This window comes from Triturus cristatus, chromosome 9, assembly GCF_964204655.1.
Source record: "Triturus cristatus chromosome 9, aTriCri1.1, whole genome shotgun sequence".
Classification (NCBI taxonomy): Eukaryota; Metazoa; Chordata; class Amphibia; order Caudata; family Salamandridae; genus Triturus; species Triturus cristatus.
Genome location: NC_140592.1, coordinates 374,233,356 through 374,249,075, shown reverse-complemented (window position 1 = coordinate 374,249,075; position 15,720 = coordinate 374,233,356). Strand labels below are relative to the sequence as shown.

Here is a 15,720-nt window from a genome sequence, read left to right as displayed (position 1 = left end):
TAAGGACCTCTCATCAATAGCCTTTGGTACAGTCCATCAAACCCTCTCCTTATACACCTTCATGATTTGAGATGCAGTAGGAAATCCTGGACTGGACCTTCTCTTTCCTCTTGCACCAGCCAATATTATCTCAAATCCACCCTTTAACATGCCCTGTTGTGCAATAAACTGTAGAGCGCTAAAGTGCTCCGTGATTGCTCTAATCCTGTTTAGGACATTTCTACCTCAGACCATTGCCCTATCTCACAGAATCTTCCTGCTGAATCTTGCAGATGACCCTCAGATCCTGCTGAAATCTAATCCTTATTCGGACATCAACTGCTCTGCACTATAAACCTAGCTCACTGCCAAGTTCAGCTGAATAACCATTTAAAACTAAACACTGGAATGACAGAAATACGGATAGCTGTTCATTAACGCACATATTGCCAGCAAATTGGTGACCCCAAAACTTGGTATATACCCTTACCATTGCCCACATGGAAAAGCTTTAAAGTAACACAGAACTCGAAAAATAGCTTTTGATTCGGACGGGCGTCAAGGCTTCCTTCATTGATTAAAAACACTCAGAAGAATCCTACCTTCCTGTGATTTCCTCACTAAATTCAGGTGACCACCCCCCTTCTGGTCCATGCCTAGGTTAAAGACCTTTAACACAGTCCCCCAAACAATCTTCCTTGACAGCTACAATGGATACAAAACAGTGTAGTAAGGCTTCTCCTGAAACCGTAACAACAGTATCACATTAGCATACCTATCCTACAGTGGCTCCAAGTGGACCCTGAAAGATTATCCATAGAAAAATATGCATCTACCTCTCCTAAGTGAAGTCTCCGCTCCAAGATGTAATACATAATTGAAATCAAAACGTACAACATATCATAAATTGGGGAATCGAAGTTCTATGACCAGAAAGCAAAACAATGGAACACACTCTCTGACCAGATCAGAAACCTTCACAACCACAAACTCTTTCTCAAATCACTGAAGACCTGATGGTTTCCATAAATATGGGCCATGCAGTGCAAACATTATGGCAAGCATTGCCATCTATGATCACTGTAGAAGCCTCTCTAAACTTTTTAAAACAGTATGTAAGTGCTGAATTAGGTTCCTACACATCTCAGCATTACAACTACAGCACATCTCCAGAAAACCTCCAAACCATATTTTCACCTACTTAAAGGATGCATGAGATATCACTCCTCACCCACACATGCATGCACCTGTACATGTCGGAGGGCGAAGTAAGCGAGCACTCAAAGTAACACATATTTGAACCACTCTGGTGGCAACAACTAGAGAGATAAATGACAATGTAAATGTTTTATTTTACCCTCTTTTTGCTGGATAAATCACAAGCTCAAGAAACTCATAGGGTAAGGCCATTCTTTAGGTACATTGCTAATGCCCTTTCCAGACGAGACGGACAGCAATCTGGTCCTTTTCCACATGTTACAGAGACTAATATGCTTTGTTGTTGGTGTGTTAGCTTCGAGTTCCTTGAGTTAAGTATGGAATGGAGCTCTCGTGTGCCTCCCTTTGTGTGTGGTCAGCACAAGACCTATTATGTACTGTTGGTCATCACTCCACATCAGAGCTGCCTCCAACATGGATCTCTCTTTGGGTAGCTGTGTAGGAACTGAATGTCCTTTTTTCATCCAGTAGCTATCATCAGAGCGGTCCGATTTCGTGGTGTTGTTCTTCCATTATGCTCAACATAAAGAGATAGTAAGGCCCTGCTAGGCTGCTAGCCTGAGGTCTCACTCAACATTGTTCCCAAACCACAGTCCATTTTCTCATCAGGGAAAGTTGATTAATTCTGGTCATTGCATGCTCCTAAACCAGACAACCCCAATCACCTGCCTCAAGCGTACAGACACGAGAGGCCTGCCCATCCATTATTTAAGAATCATTCAGAAGGGGTAAGTGTTCAACAGTTCACATTGTAGCAAAAGTAAGCTCTCCCAAAAATGTTCTCACTCTAGAGGAAGTCTGATAGGATCTCAGGAGTGCCTTCTGCAAGGAGCTTGGATAAGGCTATTTGTCTTAAAGCTCGGTGAGCTTCTAAGCTAAGTGTAACATCTCCTTCTGGTAGTGAATACTCCTATTCTCTTTATTAACCCTACCTGTACCTCACTAAATCATGTGTTTCTTTCTCAAAAGACAGCCCTCTTCCTTATCCCGCACCCTGTCCAACCTTGGCCCCTTACCATAGGACCTCTGGCCACACAGATCATTTTCCTGACCATGCTATCAGAAATTGTTACCTGATCAGTGACATCGTACACGATGATAATGCCATGCGCCCCACGGTAATAGCTGGATGTGATTGTTCGAAAGCGTTCTTGACCAGCTGTGTCCCACTGAGTGGGAGAGGAGAGAAAAGATAGAAAGCTTAATCATGAGGATCTCAAATTCATTACACACCAAGCGTCACAAAGTCTTAGATGGAAACACCTAAGTTACAGAAAACATTGAAGCTTCCAGCTGTGCCATTCTTCATCATTAAGCCATTGTGACCATTATCACAGAGAAGGAGTATTTCAAGGTAGCAAGGGAAAATAACCTCTCATATTCATGCAAACATCCTGGGTTTTGCATGACAGGTAGAGCCATAGTACCATAAGTGTAGTGCCTAAAACTGATGAAAGGTTTTACTTTATAAAATCTAAAGTTCAGCAATGTGAAAAAGGCACTAAGGATTTTGTCAAAGGATACAACATCACAATCGTACTCTGGTAAATTGAATTCAGATACCAATTACATCCAGCCAGGATTGTATGTATGTACATGAGATAAGTCTTTTGTAGAACCACAGATCTAGGAGACTAAATAATATTGTAGAGCCAGAACTGACCCTCAGATAAGCAAAGCCCCACAAGAAGAATAGGCACCAGCTTTGGGACTTTTATCCACTAGAAAACCACATACTTTTAGGTTGGTGAAAAAAAACTCCGCTTTACATCTAGAGACCATCACATGCTTTTCTGAGCCGGTTTTACCTTTCCTATGCTTTTTTCATTGATGTGATCATCTTCTCTACTTACAGAGATCTAACATCACAACTACTGACTGAGTCGGAATACGCCTTGTGTGGGATACAAAGATGATGCATTTTGACAGTTTTTTCACTTTAAAAAATTACTTGGGAATATACCATTTTGATTTTTGAAACACTGTTGGGGTCTGCCTATTACTGACCCAAAGTGGCTTTTATTTTATTCTGTTGTTGAAAGATCTGTGGTTTTAATTTCACTAGCATTCAAATATCATGCCACAGAGGAGAAATGGCTTCAGCTATATTAGCCTATCCACAGTGCTGTCTTCTGCCACTACCGACCAACCACATGAAAGATAAATTGCTGTCCCATATAACAGTCTTCTCCAAAATGATGAATGCTGATGGAATCAGTCAGATCTCTTTAGGGAAGCTCGCCTTGTAAGCCCTTTACATGTAAAAATTATGTATTCTCGGTCTGTTTTCTGAACCACACCCATTCTGGCACCACAGCACGTTGTCGTTTTTTTTCACCTTTAATGTTTAAGGATATATGTATGCATGTCTCTCTCTCTCTCCCTCCCTCTGTGGAGTTAATAGACACTTAAGAAAGGTACTGGGCACTGTGAAGGGACTATTGCTTTGCAGACCAAAAAGTAAAAGGAAGAGTAGGGAGTGTTGTGGCAACTGACTTGCTCAGGGACAAGACATTAAGAAGATCCTAGAGGAATAAGGAATCAATTGCTCTGCCAAAGAGCTGCAATTCCCTGATCTCACCTATCGGATTCTGGAGGTGGATGATCATATTTCTGTGGGGAAAATCCCAGCTGAAGAAAGAAGAGGGTTGTATAACCCTCCTGCAAGAAGTGAAGAGGGACAGTGGCCCGCTGTATTTTGGAGGAGCCATGATGTTTCCATGTGGCAGTCTCAGACTCAAACAGGGTTTGGGGGGACTAAAACGAGTTTGCAGGAGCTAGATAAGGGAAGATGCTGTGCTGAGGCTACCATCTAGAAGGTGCAATTGAGTGCTGGGTTGTCCCGAAATTCTCAGATTACACTTGGACTTTAGGGTCTTAGAAGAAGACGCAACACCCGAAACACAATGTCTTCAAGCTGCCCAACTTCCAATTAGAAAACTGTATGGCATCTCTACTAAAGTGGGACATTGCCAAGTTGGACTCTACTTTAGATTGCTCAACTTGATAGTGCCCCTGCCTTGGCTGCGCTATCCCTTCTACATGTCCGATAATGTGTTCTGTCTCTCCCAACTGGTGTGCTAAGAGGGTACAAAAGAAGTTCACACACTCTAATCTCGTCAGTGCAAATTGTACTAGCAAGGGATGACCACATTTATACTGCTCTGCTCTATCACTCATACATTAATCTGATGCTCACTCACTAGAAATGCCATCTATTTAGGACCCCTGCAATGGACCAGGGGATGTTCTTAGCAGTCTGGTGTGACCAAGGGACACCATCTTACAAGTATCCACACTCGAGATCATGGTCTTTTTCCAGCTGGTCAGATTAGCAGGGGTGGGGAGGCACACTTCCTGAGCAGCACCATATTTAATGCGTTCTTTACCACTTATCTTCTATGTTTGTGTTAATATTTCATTACCGTTTTCCCCATATGGTCCATGTGATTTACAATACTTTGAATAACAGTGAAATTACTTCTCCAAGCTAAAAACGAAATAAAAATAATGCAGTATGACATACGCATTTTGTATTTACAGCATTAAGATGCCACCATTCCAGCCTTTGTCTGGCTTTCCAATATTTTGTTTTGCTCTCGGTGTCTGCCTCAAAAACAGCGATTATAAACCTGCTAATTTTGTTCAGTCTTTGCCTAGGTACAATTGTAATGCCCTTAACATTAACCTAAAGGTGGAACCAATTCACATGAAATTAAGGAAACTACAGAAAATGTACCTCTTTATACTTGCCTTTACCTGATATGCATATGGAATAAGAGTTGTGCTGTAGAGTGTCATGGTTACTCACCCTACCTGATCGGGCGCCAAATTCATCTCAACAGGGCTATTGGAATTATGAGATTCTCTATGCATGCACATATTCCGCCATCTTCTGCATAATTTAGAGTCTTCAACCAAAATAAATGGTTTCTAGTTTAAACAATTCAAGATATTTACAATGCACAACACATGATGCTGCACAGTGCCAGATCCTTTGCAAAGTTTAATTGGTCAACTGTGAATTGCTGTATTCAGATGTAAAACTGGAGCTTACAAAAGTTAAAACATTTGCCCAGATATTAGCATATATTAAAATGACAAAAGAGCAAATGAATACTGAAACAATATGCAGCTTGAGGCAGCATAATTTGCCACTCTCCACATAATTTAGTCAACCTGGCACATAATGTGGTCCTCTATTGCTGCAGAATTCGAGTGGCCCTGCTGATAAGCAAAGCTACACAAAATTTGTAATAAAATACATTGAAACTTCACATTTTTAGGAATTTTCTTTCTGTTGAAAGCCGTTGAAAGCCATACAGAAACCTTTGTATTTTGCAGTCATTGCCATCTAATGGTCCCTATTCGCTCGCATTGCCCGAGCCTTCGTCCATAGAACCGCGACTCTGCAGGCTCACTTGATTGCGCGGTGCTGCTTCATTCCATCCTGGCGATCTTCTCAGGTACGCCGCACCCTCCAAGCGCACTCCTAGTCTGAATTCCGGTCCCGGCTCACCCGAGCGCGCGGCGGTTTTTCCTCCGTCCTGACCATCCCCACAGGTACGCCGCGCCCCCACACCTCATTCCTATTGTGGATTCCGGTCCCGGCTGGGACCGGCGCGGTATTCCTCTTCCTCATCGCTCAGCCAGCAGTGACGGCCCCCAGCTACCGCCGTATCTTTTCCTGGGATCCCCGTACCCTTTCAGGTCACCATGCCACCGTGCCTCCGCCGCTCACGACCTTCTGTCACTTCCGCCATTCAAACTGCTAACTTCCCAGGCACTTCTGTTATCGCTTTGTCCTGAAGAGATCCCACTATTCTCAAGGGGATCGAAACATTGTCGACTTCCATCTCTAAACTCTAGATTATCTGTAATCTAAATGTTTGAGTATGAGATGCCGATCTGACTTTTTCTGTTATTGTCCATTTTTTTGCACCAAAAGTCACTTTAAGTAATTTGCCTGGGTTTAGGAAATCAGCTGATTTCCCTTTTACCCTGTCACGTTAGCTCACTCACTGTTTTTGCATATTAAGTTTTTCGTGAAACATAATTAAATTGCATTAATTATTACTCTTTGCATTGACTAAGGTGTTTACCTCCAATTTCTCATTGTATTAATTGTGATATTTTATCCATTTTTAGGTCTCGCCTGGCGAACGCAGTGCGAAGCGCTGCTGTCGCCAGCGAGATCTATTGTTGCTGACTTGCCTCGGAAGGGGGACAGGAGATGTGCACGCGCAGGCTTTTGGCGGATTTGAGTTGGTGTACGCGCCTACAGCCACGCGGCGTGCACATCTCCTGTCCCTCTTCCCTCGCAAGCCAGCATTTAGTTTCACTTTCGACATATGGAGAATCCCACTCACCCGGTCTGCGGGGGGAATCCTTCTGAATGGCGGCTTCCGGAGCACTCCAGCTCCACTACTGCCAGCACGACACGGGGCTCTCACCTTATGCATGGGAGCCCCGCACTGCTATCTGCCGCTCTTCACCCGGGCCCCCTCCTGGGACCCGGGACTTCAGCTCCCACACCGGCTGCACGCGAAAGTGACAGGTACTGCGCATGCGCGGGCAGCCCTCGCCCTCCCAGGTCTCCTCCCCAGCCCGGAGCTGCTTTCTGTTTTGCTTGTTATTTTGAGAGGGCGAGTACCGGTGTTCCGTCGTTTCCATCTCAGTTTCATGTTTCCATCTCAAGCACTGGAGTAGCCTTGATGGTGAAGCGGAAGAAGTTCAGCAATTTCTTGGTTAGAGGCATGAGCTGCTGTTGCTTTCACACATTGGTAGCACCCCCAATTGCTTAGAGTTATTCTCTATATTGAAAATGAATAAAAGTTGATTCTTAAAAATAAAACGAGGAACGGCTTGTTACCCTCGCGCTAATCCACGGTCTGATTCTCTCTCGTTACCTAGCAACGGACTGACGTAACGTGCCTGGTTCTAATTTTGAATTAAGTGCAAAAACACAGATGCGAATTTACATTTTTGAAACTATGGAAAATCCTAATCAATTCGGGTTCGTTCCCATAGAAAATAAAATCTATGCTGAGCTGGAGCCATGCCCCAGCTGATATTGATTATTTGAGCAAATGAAGGGAAAATGCAAAGTTGCCTCCTCGCCAGGCAGGGGGAAAGTCACCCATCCCCGTCCAGGAGCATGTGATCTGAGCGGTGTGCTGCCAGGGCCTGGAGGGAGCCTGGAACGTGTTGGCAGCTCAATGCTGAAGGAATTAAACAGCGCTGGAGGGCTTCTTGGAAGTCCAATCGCAAAAAGCCAACATTTATTCAATACAGATGTCGAAAATGTCTTCTGATAAAGCAGCAATCACAAGGCTGCTGCAGATGACAGCAGTAACTATGCCTGGACATGATTTTTTTTTTTAATGAATGGGTGGATTAGGGGAGACATAGTGAAGCTGTACACAGAAACAACAAGCATTTGCAATGCAATAGGTCTCGCATTCACGCGAGTTTGAGCTATTGACATTGCAAATGACAATGCCTTTTATTTTTGTTTTCGTTTTTAAAACATAAAAAAAGGCATTGTCATTTGCAATGTCAATAGCTCAAACTCGCATAAATGAGAGACCTATTGCATTGCAAATGCTTGTTGTGAATGGGACCATTGTTCCTTGAAATAGATGTCTACCCTTGGTCCCGTCCGACTTCTAGGGTTTCCTTGTCTTCTCCTAAGTATCTAATGGTTATTTGCCAGTGTGAAACGTGCACAACTCATTTGCTTCAACATGTTTTTCAACACCATTTTGTGGCCATTTAAGGTTTGTCTAGATGCTACTTTGTAGGGAGTCTCCTCTTTTCTTTAAATGGGAGCGCCACAAAGGTTTCTGGTCTTAGGAAAGGCATTTGTATTGCTCCATAATGCAAATCCGAGGGATCATCAGGAAAGGCTGCAGCCAGATTGACTTGGCTTCATAAGTTTCTGATGACCCTTTCTCGAAGACGTCCCCACAATACTTTTAAGAAGATTTCCTGTATTAGTCGTTGTGGTCTTTTAAGAAGGCATCTCAAAAGAGGACATCTTTTAGTATGAGGAACGATAACTTGGATCTTAAGGTGCAAGAGCCTGCTCTCCCCTTCCCTATGTCCTGGTCTGCCCTCGGCAATCCTAATAGCAACTATGATCTCTATACCCCTGATAATCTTCGATCACATAGCTACAATGCTGGAAACATCTCTCCAGAGGTTTCCTTCAATAGTAGAGATATTGGTCTTTATCTTTATTACCAGACCTTTTCATTGCAAGAAATAGTATTTTTTGGGGCATTTGAATTATTTTTAAACCCATCAATCCATTAAAGTGCTGCCCCATTTCAAAGGTATTGCTTCAGTGGGTGTGGTAATGTGTCTTTCTACCATTTTCATTATAAGAATTTAGAGCGTGTAGCATTATTCTGTCATGTAGAACTTTAATATGTAATGTGGAACTCACTGATGCAGAAGCTTAGGTTTGAATGCCAGAGATGCGGTTGGAGTTGCCTGGGTTTGACGCTTAAGCTTTTGCACCAGTGGGTCGTTATATGGCACTTAAATATACCTATATTTACTTTATTGGACTCCTTAACATCTTTAAAATGGCGTTGAGATCCTTTTAACCTTGTGCCGACCCACTGTGCTATTTTATTTTATTCCTATTTTTGCCTATGAAAACTAATTGAATATACCTTCCATTTCGTGCCCAATGCTGGATGAATTCTGCACGACTATCATCGTAATGCTCGAGCTTAACATTTAGATGCCGTGAATCGTTACATGCGCGTGAGCCTGCTCGAGCTTAGCGTTTGTATGCGGTGAGCTGCGTGATGTCTCTGCCTGACTACTGTTGCCACGGCATAAAGTTGATCGAACGAAGCTTAAGGAATGCGATGACAGCTATGCGCTGTGTGATACATCCCTTTGTGTGACGTCAACGTACGTAAGTGGCGGCCATATTGGGAGGACGTTTTTGCACGCAATTACGCAACGTAGCGGCCATATTGGATTTTCCGATCCCTCTCGATGTATTTCTACATGTAATTTACGGATATCAGAGCGGATCTACATATGCTTGGCTTCACTTTGATGCAATGTTGTACACCGCTTCAATTGTAAAGAATGTTATTTCTTGCGGATTCAGTGATTCACACACTTTTACAAGAGTGACATTTTACTGGCATTAATTACTATAGTACTACTTTCAATTCAACAGTGAGGTGCATACCTTTTTCAACAGTGATATGCACACTATTTAAATATTAAGTGCATATTTCAAGTGATGCATTATTATTAAGTGAAATTGTGAGAGTTTCTCCTTTATTCTACAGTGACATACATACTTTTTTTTTTTCATAGTTAGACCAATATTTAATAGCCTACTTGTGTAAAAAAAAAAGTTTACAGAAACCGATGTGAATATAAAAACATTTTTTACACCTTACCATTTGTATATCAAATATAAATACAACTATAGCATTAATGTGGACAGAAACATACATCTGCGGTGACATAAATGGTGTGACTGTGGCAGCTCGGAGATGATCCCTCTAGTCGAGGAGGTTACCAGTCTCTTCATCACCTAGTCCTTACTTACGTCCTTCAATGTTTTTTTTTTGTTTTTTTAAAAAAGTTTTATTGAAGTTACACAACGTTACAAACAGTAACCAACAATACAAGCCAGCAATATTACATCCTCATTACATCTGTGGTACATGCCAATGCACTTACGTATATGTATCCATAACTTTGGGTGCTCCTGTCAACGTGTTTTACCGTCACTGCAAGGACCCATCCACGCAGGGCCAGATCAGACCTGCCAGTTCTCCCATCCAGTAATACACACTATCAGACCCAGACCTCCCCGTGTCCAAATGGGCTACCGCTACGCAACTCGACCGCCCCGAATGCCTCCCCTCTTTCCCCGCCAAATCCCCCCCCCCCCCTCCCCGCCATGTCCACGGGGCACACCCCGGACCCCCCACACTCATTCATCCAGTGTAGCCTCTAGCTCTCGTTGTTCCTGAGTCCACCGCACAAATGGTTCCCAAATGTCTCGCGGGTGAGAGGTGGATGGCATCAAGTCCCAGAACATGCTGAGCTGCTCATGACCATAAGTGATGTCCGCCAGCCATTCCTTCACCGAGGGCACCCGACCTCTACCCCAGTGGATCGCCACCCGCCTTTTTGCAAACAGTAGAAGCATGGCATGCAGTTTACGTTCCTTAGGTGGTGTGTGCTTTACATATCCCAATATCCCCACCTCGGGGGAGGGGGCATCAGTGCGACCCAACATCTGATTGACTATCGCGAACACCCGGGTCCAAAAATCCTGAAGCTTGGGGCAAGACCACGCCATATGCAAGACCGAGGCAGGCTCACCTCCGCACCTCCAACAACCAACCCCCTCCCTCAAGCCCATTCTATTTAAAGCAATCGGTGTTCTGTAGAATCTATGCAGATACTTGAAGTGTATGAGCCTCAGTTTATAGTTTGGGGAGAGTACAGCTAGCTGTCCGCAGCAGAAGGTCCACTGCTCTTCCGACAGCGGAGGGTCAAGCTCCTCATTCCAGCTCTGTAAGGACCCAGGCTGCACCACCGGCGCTTCATTCTGCATGGATCTATAGAGTCTGGTAACTAATCTTCGAGGAGACGGGGAACCCACCACGCCCTCCAGCGCCTGGAATACCGGGGGGGCCGCCGGGAAGCTCTCGCTCAGCGCTCGGCATGTTTCCCGCAGTTTGTGATACAAGAACAGCTCAGAAAAATGCACTGCCTGCCCCTCCTCTGCCACCGGCGGTTTCAGGAAGGTCTCATCCGGGAAGAGATCCGCAAATGTATGTAGGTGCATCCTACGCAGTAGAGGCGGGCTAATTCCGTCCCCGATACAGGGCAAGAGCGGGTTTCGCTCCAAGGATAAAGACGGTGCATACAGGAGTGGCACACCCGCCCTGCGTCTAAGTTCCACCCAGACCCAGCGCAGCATCTCCGCGGTGTCCACGTCTCCTCGGGGCGGCGCGCTTTCGCACAAATTGCTACTTTTAGCGGGATCGGCGCTACAGCATCCTGCTCCACAGCCACATGCGGCTGGTAGGGCGTCGGATGTACCCAAAAATGCAAGAATTGGGCCTGCGCGCATAGGGCGTATAAGCGCATATCCAGCGCCCCCATCCCTCCCTGCACCAACGGTAAAGTCAGCATGTCCCAGGATGCGCGCGCCTGGCCCCCAGCCCACACCAGTTCGATCAAGTGCGACCTTAGTGTGCCGAAAAACTGCGACGTCAAAGGGATTGGTATATTCGCAAATAAATACAAGAATTTAGGCAAAACCACCATCTTAACCAGAGCTATCCTGCCCGTTAGCGACAGGGGCAGCCTCACCCATATCATTATCCTTTCCTCCAGCTACGCGACCGCCCTCCCAAAGTTAAGAGTCCAAATGTCCTGAGGCACTCGACTCACCCAGATGCCGAGATATTTAACAGCATCCATTTCCCACCGTAAGGGGTACTCCAACCGCATCCTCGGGGTGCTCTCCGTCAATGGGAAGACCACCGATTTGGACCAATTAATCGCTATACCGGCAAGCCCCTCAAAGCGAATGAATTCCCGCAGCACTACATCCAGGTTTTCCTCGGGCCTAGTGAGATAGAGTGTTACGTCGTCCGCATAGAGCGATATCAGCAGACTCCGCGCGCTGAGTCCTATGCCACGTGCCGTGTGAAGCGGCTCCATCGCAATGGCGAAGAGGAGCGGGGACAGCGGGCATCCCTGGCGCGTACCACGTAAGATCGGAAACGGGTCTGAGATCATACCATTCACCCTAACTCTGGCACAAGGCATAGTGTAAAGCAGGCGGATTTTATTTATTAAGAGCTGGCTAAACCCCATACGAGCCAAGATCGCGAACAGATATGGCCACTCCAGAGTATCGAAAGCTTTGGTGGCATCCAAGAATACCACCGCAGCATGGACATCCGGATGCAAGTAGTGCAGTATGGAAAAAATCGTACGGAGGTTATGCGACGTTGACCGCCCTGGGATGAACCCCGATTGGTGCGGCAAAGCTATCAGGGGTAGCATTGGTTGTATTCTATTAGCAAGTAATTTAGCCAGAATTTTTACATCCACATTTATTAAGGATAGAGACAGTGACATACATACTTAATTCTTATATAGTCTTTATCTCTATATTTTTTTTTATGGTTACTTACCATATTCAATATGGCAGCTTCTCAAATTTGTAACCAGCCTTCTATATTTTTGCAAATTCCAGGCAAACCAAAATTGCGATGGAAGAAATGGTTTGAAACATTTGAGAACTACATAGTTGCCATTGATGGCACCAAATTTTCACCGGAGATAATGAAAGCCATCTTGTTTAGTTTTCAAAAATCTTGTACCTATAGCGCCACCTAGTAGTGGAGGAGATGCGTGGAATGTTTATAAAGAAGCAATAGCAAGATTAGAGAGACAATTTGAGCATGAACCTAATGTTTTAATTGAAAGACATGGTTTTCACAAAAGAAAGCAACTCACTGATGAGTCCATTGAAGAATATGTTGCGGCTTTGAGAGTTTAGCTGCAAACTGTGAGTTTGGGGCTAATGTTGATCTGTACATTAGACCTCAATTTGTCTTCAACTACGAATCTAAAAAGGTACAAGAAAGACTGCTTGCGTGTCGAAATCCTACGTTGAGTAAAGTTTTGGATTTGGCGAAAGGAATTGAAAGGTCCATTCAATCTTCTAAAATTTTAACAGCTGAAGAAACTAAAAATGCTTCTTCTTCCTCTCCTGTGTGTGCTATTCAATCATTTGGTAAAAGTAATGTCAAAAAAAACCAGGGACGTTAAACCTAGCTGTTATAGGTGTGGTTCTAAGTTACATTTGGCAAATTTTCCTGATTGTCCTGCTTTAAAAAAAAAAAAAATTGTTAAATGTAGGAAAGTTGGCCACTTTTCAACAGTGTGCAAAGCACCAAAGAAAATTTCAACTACAAATGTGAATAATATTTCTAATGTTGAGCATGATATGCAGAATTTGCTGCTTACTGTTTATAAAGATTTATTTGATAATTCTGTGAATAATCTTGCTGTTCCTTTTAAAGCACCTTTAGGTATTGTTCTAAATGGCAATTTGGTTTTTGAAGCCATGGCTCATTCAGGCTCATCTATTACCATTCTGTCTGATACATTTTTTAAAGATAATTGGGTGGGTGTCAAGCTCATGGAAACTGATGTTAACCCTAAAGCATTCGGTAATTTTGATATCACCATGCTAGGTTTCTTTGAAGATACCTTAGAATTTGAGGGACGCAAGGTGTTTCCTAAAATTTATGTTGCTATTGATGGGAAAAACATAGTTGGTTGGTATGATTTAGGCAAGTTGGGTGTTATATTGTGTCCAGGCTCTGATCGCCCCATCCAATTAAGAGATTTAGCCATCAATAGTGTTTCTTGTGATAAAACTGCTCTGGATGTCATTCTAAATGAGCACAAAAAGTTTTTTTTGGATGAAGTAGGTCAAGTCATAGGTTACACACACAAGATCAAACTTAAAAAGGGAGCTGTGCCCATACAACATAAAGTACCCATGGTTCCTCTAGGTATTAGGCAAAAATTAAAATCTCACTTAAGATTCTTTGTGTGCTGAGGGCATCATTGAATCCACTGATAGTTCGGAATGGATTTCCGCTATAGTTATTGCCCTTAAAAAAAAAAATCAAGATTTAAGATTGTGTGTGGACCTTAGGTCCTTGAACAAAAAACATTGTGATAGACACTCATCTCTTGCCCAGAATTCAGGAAATGCTAGCGGCTGTGAATGGTGCAAAATATTTTTCTATAATAGATCTGAAATCTGCTTATCACCAAATTGTACTTGAGTCATCTAAAGATCTAACGGCATTCATTACTCCATTTGGTCTCTACAGATTTTTGAGAATGCTGTTTGGGCTGGCCTCAGCGGCTAGTGTTTTCCAGAGACTAATTGAGAGCTTGTTTCAGGGTCTGAATGGTGTGCAGTCATTTCAAGATGACATTTTAATTTTTGCAAAGACTTGTGATCAACATTATGTCATTCTTGATAAAGTTTTAAAGATTTTAGAAAGCAAAGGGATGACTGTAAGTAAGGACAAATGTAAATTTCTTGTTGATGAAATTAACTATTTAGGTCATAGGATCACTCCTGACGGCATATTTCCTAAAGAGGATTCAATCAATACATTGGAGAAAGCCAGCAAACCTCAAGACAAGGATTCTTTACGTTACTTTTTAGGGTTAGGCGAATATTACGCCAGATTTGTTAAGGGATATGCTCTGGTTGTTGAGCCGCTCAGACAACTTCTTAAAAAAGGAGCTACATTTTCTTGGAATGATGTTCATGATGAAGCTTTTGACAATGTTAAAAAACGTATTGCCAAAGCTACTGGCCTCAATACTTTTGATCCTCAGGGAAAATCGTATGTCACTGTTGATGCTAGCGCTATTGGACTTGGCGCTGTGTTTACACAGATGGTGGATGGCAAGGAAAGAGTTATTTCTTTTATTTCCAGAGGAATTCGAGGTGCAGAGAAACATTATAGTACCATAGAAAAAGAGGCGTTGGCTTGTGTTTGGGCAGTAGAAAAGCTTAAAAATTTCTTGTGGGGGTCGACCGTTTGTTCTAGTTACTGACCACAAGCCCCTTGTGTTTATGATGGATGGTGTTAGGAGTGGTAAAACTTTGTCTAGGTTGGTAAGGCTTATTGCTAGATTACAGGAGTTTAATTTTGAGATTCAACACATTCCTGGTGGTAAGAATATTACTGCAGATTGTCTGTCTAGACTTCCGCCTATAGGAGAGTCTGGATATGAAACCCTTGACCAGCATGAGTGTGTTGTAGCTATGGTAGATGCTATTGATTCGTGTAATTCTGCTATATCTGAAAAAGGAATGGAACGATTTTGTAGCTGTTGATGCTGTTTTATCTAAAGTCAAGCATTTTGTTACCAATGGTTGGCCATCTTGCAAGAATTTAGAGATTCCTCTAAGAAGTTTTGCACAGGTTGCTGATGAACTTAGCATTGCAAATGACATCTTATTGAGGCAGGATTTGTTTGTGCCACCCGCTGGTGTTAGGAATAAACTCATCCAGCTAGCTCATTCTGGACATCCTGGAGTTTCTGGAACAAAAAGATTGCTCAAAAGCCACTACTGGTGGCCAGGTATGGACGCTTCTGTTGAGCAGTTTGTGGACAACTGTTCCATTTGTGTTAAATCTGATAAACATTGGAAAGTTTCTACTGAACCTTTATCTATTCAAGCCGCCCCTATGGGTCCCTGTGAGAAAGTTTCTATTGATTTTTCTGGTCCGTATGAATGTTTAGGCAGGGAGAAGAGATTTTTAATTGTACTCATTGACAATTTTTCAAAGTGGTTGTACTACACTTTTGTGGAACATCCTGTCACTGATGAAGTGATATCATTTTTGGAAAACATTTTTAGAATTGAAGGTGCACCCGTTTCTATTATGTCAGACAACGGGGTGCAAA

The 15,720-nt window shown here is 43.3% G+C and overlaps 1 protein-coding gene across 4 annotated transcripts in view; it reads right to left on the bottom strand.

The window, feature by feature from the left end:
- Positions 1-15,720, bottom strand: part of LOC146797976 (ras-related protein ORAB-1-like) — a 113,200-nt gene that overhangs the window by 28,989 nt on the left and 68,491 nt on the right. For all 4 annotated transcript variants that reach the window (XM_085625197.1, XM_085625198.1, XM_085625196.1 and 1 more), the window contains exon 5: positions 2,271-2,366. In XM_085625197.1, the coding sequence (XP_085481323.1) occupies positions 2,271-2,366 (96 nt within the window). The remainder of the gene's footprint in view (positions 1-2,270; positions 2,367-15,720) is intronic.